Genomic DNA, 6418 nt, shown 5'->3' with positions numbered 1-6418 from the left:
GAGCTCTTGACTCTAGCTGCATTTGTATCAAAATATGGCCTAGTAGGCCATCACTGGAAAGAGAGGCCCATTGGACTTGCCAACTTTATATGCCCCAGTACAGGGGAATGCCAGGGCCAAGGGGCATTGAAGGTGGGTGGGGGACTGGGGGGGGAGTGTATTGGGGACTTTTTGGATAGCATTGGAAATGTAATTGAGGAAATTACCTAATTAAAAAAAAAGTAAAATAACAAAAAAAAAAAAAGAATTCTCAACCTCACACAACTACTGACTATGAAATCCGGGAGCTGAATCCAGATATTCATAAAGCCAACATGCCAATATAAATCTCATGAGAAAAGGTCTTATTTTTAACTGAATGGGTCATCCCATCTCTCCAAGTGAAGGCAAACATTTCTGATGCATGCTTCTGTATGAAGATTTTTTTCTATTGATCTGAATAAATTTTGGTGAAATGCCTCATTAAAAAAAAAAGTTGATTCATTGAAATAAATAAATGAAATGCTTACTTTGGTAATTAAAGAATCAGTAGGTGCACAAATCATTAATCAGTTGGTTTATACGTGGTGGACTGGGTGGATTCAAGGTGTGTGTGTGTGTGTGTGTGTGTGTGTGTGTGTGTGTGTGTGTGCGTGCATGTGAGTGTTTGTGAATAAGTGTTTAGTAGGAAGATAGAAGAAAAAGTGAATAAGTAGGTCTTTAGACAGATTGATGCTTAGATGTGTGAGAATGATTGAAGAGAGAGACAGATGACAGGATCATGGATGGGTGGACAAATGGGTGAGTGAACAGAATAAGTAGATGGATGGAGAGGTGAATGGATAGAAAGATGAATAGTAGATGAACGTAAAGATTGAAGGAAAGCAGGAAGGTAGAACAGAAGGAAGAACAGAAGTAATGGAAGGATCAACCTTTAACTAGAAGACAACAGAAAATGGTTCAACTGAGTGTTCATTCACACACCACCCACAGCACTGCCTTAGTTTACAAATAGAACAAAGCATTTAGAGTTACAGATGTAAGCCATCCATGTCTCTCTCATCCACTCAAAATTCCACATCCAAAAGGGACTCCAACTGTCCATCTGTCACACACCTGCAACATGCGGGTACTTGAGCATGAGCAGGAAACCATAGCGGAGTGTGGTGCTGCTGGTCTCAGTGCCAGCAAAGAAGAGAGAGAGTACAGACATCATGAGGTTCTGGTGATGGAACTCCGTGTGCTGGTTGGACTTCTCCTGGTTCCAGATGGGAGAGAGAAGGATAGGTCAGGAGTGACTGGACCTTTACAAGGAGATGCACACATATCTCTGGGCACTGTCCTTCAGTCTGTGAATTTCATACTATCTGGACCTCTGGACATTACTCAGCCCCAGACAGTATCCCTTGGTTTCTTCTGTCTTCTTTCTCTACTTTGTTCTTTGGTGGTTTATCATGTTCTGTCTCCTAGGCTCTTTGTTCCTCTCTGGTCTTTTCTACTTTTGCCCCTTGCCCTGTGTTTCTTTCCCAGCCACACCCCCTTCTCTTTTCTTTATTTTCCCCCCTTTCTCTGTTCTTTATTTTCCAGATGTTCTGCATCTTCTTCACTCTATTTCTTCCTCTTTTTACCATCCTCTGTCCCCTCTCCTATTTTCCTCTGACCACATCCCCATCCTTCACTCTCAGCCACCCCCTCTCTCATCCATGCAGGACTAACCTTCTCCATGCGCAGAAGGTAGATATCAATGAAGTCTCGTGGAACACTGGGGTCCAAGGTGGCCCTGTGCTTCTCCACACTATGGCCAATGTAGTCAAGGAGTTCCTGCAGGTTTTTGGAGATTTGTCTGTGGGCACCAGGAAAGTACTTCAGGAAGCCAGAGAAGAGCTCAAACATCTGCAAGAAAGAAGGGCCCAGGAGGTCACCTGGAGCTATCAGCACTCAAGAAGCAGGCTGTGTCCCTAGGAACAACTCCTCTCCTCCCCTTCCATCCTCTCCTCTCCCCTTTCCTCCCTCGGTTCTCCCTCCATCCCTTGCTCATCTTCTGTTCCTTCATTTTCGCTCTGATGCATATACACACAACACAGCATCCTATCAGACAACCTTTCTCAAGCACTCTCTTGCCTTGCATTCTCTATCCTCTTTTCCTCTCTTCTCTTTTCTAAACCATCATTTTGGTTTTTATTTTTTTAATCAGATCTCATGTTTTTCAGACTGTCCTCAAACTCAACACTTATCCAAAGACGACTGTAAACTCTGATCACCCATGAACTGGGACTGCACATATGCATCACCATACCTGGCTTATATCGTGCTAGGGATGAACCTAGGGATTAATACGTGATAGACAAATCCTATACCCTCTTAGCTACAGCCACAGCCCCCAGGTCATCATTATCTTCATGTCTGTCTGGATGGCTCTTTATTGCTACATTCAGGTCTCTCCTCCTTGCTCACCATCCCTCCCTCTGCCTCCAGGTCTTAGCCTCCTTGTGTCTCCATGCTGTCTTTGCCTTTCTTCTAGATCTCAGACACTCTCTCCTTCATCCACAAAGCAGCCTCTTGTTTCCTCTACCCTGGATGCTCTTCTCTTCCCACCCACTGACCTGGCTGGAGAATGAGCTTATGAGTGAAAAGGTCTGATAGAACAGCTCCAGCAGGCGCAAGAACTGACGGTCTGTGTACTCAAAGCGCTCTCCAAACACAATGGAGCAGATAATATTGGCCGTGATGCACTGGAAGAGGAACGTGGGGTCCAGGGGGGCTCCTGGAGGATGAGAGGCAGGACAGGAGACATGGTATCAAGAATTGTAGAACATTTGGCTTTGGCCCCATCTCTGGAAAGCTGTTTCTCCCACTCACTATTCAAAGCATAGCAATGGCTGCTAAGCCTGCACTTATGATGCACCAGGTCCTGCACTCAGGATTTTGTACATTTTATTTAATTTTAATTTAATTCTATACATAAGATAAAATCCTATCAATGAAGGGACACTAGCCCACTTGAGCTCTGGCAGGCCTCATCCTTCTCTCCCATTCCCTCTTCCTTGCTAAAAGACATTAGATTACATTCCTGAATGTAATCTCCAAGGTCTATTTTCTTGTTTGGTCACTCCCTTCTCCTGAGGCTGACTACCAAAGTCCAGCTATCAAAGTATTGAAGACCAGCAATCAAAAGCCCCAGTGACTCACCTAATTGACATGCCCAGTTATAATTAAACATCCCAACATGGGGTTTCCCCCTTTACCTTTATATATCGCCATTTGGCCCATGTGCAACATCTGTCCCCTCTCTATCTAGAAGTAGTCCTTTGTCCCCCTAGAACAAATAATCCTTCCCCCTCTCCCTTAGCCCCCTTTCTCCCTTTGCTCTCTTCCCCTTCTCCTTGTTCCTCTGTCTCCTGTCTTTGTCCCTTATCCTTGCCTCTGTCCCTCTGGGGCAAATTACTCTCCTTTGTGCTGAGAACTTGGTCTTGAAGTGTCCTGGGCCAATACCTTTTCTTTTTAATTTGTATATAGAGAGAGGGAAGATAACTTCACCAAAGTGACTTCAACAACTACTGACTGGGACCAGGATTCAGACCCAGAGATACAAGAGGGGCAGCATGTATAGTAAGTCTTCACCCTGCACCTCCCCCATCACCATGCTGACTCTAAGCTGATAGGCAACTCCCAAGGTGAGGAACAGTGCAGAGAAGGGCTCCTGGAATGCCTGTGTGGATTGACACGTCTCTCATCTGTGAGTATTCCTCCATTCCTTCTCCGATCCTAGACTCTGCGGTGTTCAAGAACTATCAGCCCCAGGCTCCTTGATGTGTCCTCATGAGATGCTGTCAGTGCAGCAGTCTTGGACCACTGTGGCTGGGACTCAGCTGTCTGTCTTCTGATTCCTCTGCAGAACTTTCCCTGACGCTAATCAGTCTTTCTTTATCTGACTCTGGTTTCTGGTCTAAAAGACTTGCAGTATTTCCATCTTTTCCTCTTTGTCCCTCTCCCTATCTACTCTCTCCCACTCTCTATCTCCCTCCCCACCCCCATTCTTGCTCCTTTTTTTTTTTTTTTTTTGTCTCTCTAGTTCTAGCTCGGCTTCCTGGTCTCCGTGTCACCCTGTTTTCTCCTGTTTTTTTTTTTCCACCTCAGGCCCACTATGATGACCAGCATATAACCCCCTGCCAATATTGTGGCACGGGGGTCAGACAGAGCTGTGTGTGCACACAGAGAGTCAGCTTTTTCTTTTGGAGACAAGAATTGATGATGATATAGGCAGACTGGCTTTGAATTTCTGCTCCTTCTTTCTCAGACCCTGACTACTGGGATGGCAGGCTTGTGCTACCATGCCTGACTGAAATATCATCTCAACATAGACAACCATTTCCTTGAATGTAATAGCCCAGCATGCTAATCACACAATCTATTTCTCTGAGTTATTTTTGGACGCTGTGAACTTCACGACTCTTCCCCTGTTTTTATGTATTTCTTTCTCTCTCCCCACAGTGTGTGTGTGAATGTGTGTGTTTATGTGTATATGTTTATGTGTGTGTGTGTGTTCATGCATGTGTGTGTGTGGATGTGTGTGGATGTGCATGTGTATTTGTGTCTATGAGTGTGTGTATGTGTGAATGTATGTGTGTGAGTGGATGTGTGTGTTTCTGTGTGTAAGTGTGTGCATGTGAGTGTGTGTGTTCATGTGTGTGAGAGTGTGTGTATGTGCATGTGTATTTATGTATAAGTGTGTGTATGTGTGTGAATGTGTGAGAGTGAATGTGTGTGTGTATGAGTGTGAGTGAATGTGTGTATGTTTGTGTATGAGTGCATTTGTGTGTGTGTGTGTGTGTGTGTGTGTGTGTGTGTGTGTTTCTCTATCCATGGATATCTCTTTCTCTTTCTTTGCCTGTACACTCATGTCTCAGCTTTGCCATCTTCCTTCATGCCCGTTCTCCCAGACTCACCCTGGGATTTCCGTAGTTCCTCCACCAAACATTGGGCTTCCTCCTGAATCCGCTCCTCCACACTCCTCTTTCCCATCCCAAAGTCTCTCATGGTGGCCAGAGAGAATCTACGAAGGGTCTTCCAACGTTCCCCATTGGCAAAAATCACACCTGAGAAAGTAGGGAAAGCATGGGTGGGTGTGTCACACAGGAAGTTCAAAGAAACCTGGGTCGTTTCCCAGACCTTACCTTCCTCTCTTTCAGAGTCACCTCTCTCCATGCCCATTCTCCATCTTACCTCATCCCAACCTCTGAGAGTCTTACCATATTCCTTGAAGGTCGGCTCAACGACAGCAACTGTCCCCCAGCCAGAGAAAGCCTCAGCTTGGCCCACCAGAGCCTCCCTTATGGTGTCTGTTCCACACAGCATGACCACAGGCCTTGGTCCCAGGTGCACTGTGAACACATCTCCATATTTTTCTCGAAGCTGCCAAGCATAAAGGCACAGGACTAGGGTTAGCCAGCACAGACATTGTTGTTAAATTGTTAAAAACACTTAGATACATATTGGTGAATACGCTGACCCTGGCCACCCTTCCTTTTCTGAGGACCTAGAAATTTCAGTGTGGATCCATCACCAGGAAGGCGTCCCTTGGCTGGTTGGATGTTCTGAGCAGTCCTGCGTTACAGTATGACTGTGGGTGCTGGGCTAGCGCCACAGTGCTCAGGACTGAAGAGGCAAACAAGGAGGCTAGGGGATTCAAGGGCATCTCTGGTTGCTATTGAGCTGGAGGCCAGCCTGGGCAACATAAAACCTTGTCTGAAAAAGAAACAAGTTATAGATATGGTATAGGAAAACTGATAATGAAACACTTCAATACAAGTGATAATAAAGGGCTGGAGAGATGGCTCAGTGGTTAAGAGCACTAACTGCTCTTCCAGAGGTCCTGAGTTCAATTTCCAGCAACCACATGGTGGCTCACAACCATCAGTAATAGGCTCTGATGCCCTCTCTTGGTGTGTCTGAAGACAGCTACAGTTTACTCACATATAATAAGTAAATGATTTATATTTAAAAAAGAGCTGATTTTCAAAAAAAAGAAATTGATAATAAAACAATTCAATAAAATTGAATTGATGTTACAAAGGACTCACCAACCAACTTGCTTAGAAACTACTACATTGTACAAGGTAGGGTTTGGTTAAGTGCCGCCTCTAATGTGACTTGGAAATAAGTAACAAACTAATCAGGCTTGTTAAAAACTAGAGGAAAAGAATTGTGCCTTAAACACAATTGAAGCTGGGGCTTGCTGAGAATATGTATCTGTTAAGATTTATTTGTTAAGATTGTTGCCAATTAGGCTCCAGTTGCATAGGAAACAAAATGGCTCCTCTGGGCAGCTCAAAGCACTTGGTTACAACCACCATTAAGACCTGATTCTCAGCCGGGTGTGGTGGCACACGCCTTTAATCCCAGCACTCGGGAGGCAGAGGCAGGCGGATTTCTGAGTTCA

The 6418-nt window shown here is 45.0% G+C and overlaps 1 protein-coding gene across 1 annotated transcript in view; it reads right to left on the bottom strand.

Annotated features, from left to right (window-relative positions):
- The window catches only part of LOC110297861 (cytochrome P450 2B10), a 32142-nt gene that overhangs the window by 13040 nt on the left and 12684 nt on the right, over positions 1-6418 (bottom strand). Inside the window, exons 2-6 of the mRNA XM_021166909.1 lie at positions 5229-5391; positions 4926-5075; positions 2583-2743; positions 1696-1872; positions 1096-1237 (exon numbers count right to left, since the gene is read on the bottom strand). Of these exons, the coding sequence (XP_021022568.1) occupies positions 1096-1237; positions 1696-1872; positions 2583-2743; positions 4926-5075; positions 5229-5391 (793 nt within the window). The remainder of the gene's footprint in view (positions 1-1095; positions 1238-1695; positions 1873-2582; positions 2744-4925; positions 5076-5228; positions 5392-6418) is intronic.

This window comes from Mus caroli, chromosome 7, assembly GCF_900094665.2.
Source record: "Mus caroli chromosome 7, CAROLI_EIJ_v1.1, whole genome shotgun sequence".
NCBI lineage: Eukaryota > Metazoa > Chordata > Mammalia > Rodentia > Muridae > Mus > Mus caroli.
The sequence above is the reverse complement of the archived record's forward strand: the minus strand, read 5'-3'. Positions and strand labels throughout refer to the sequence as shown.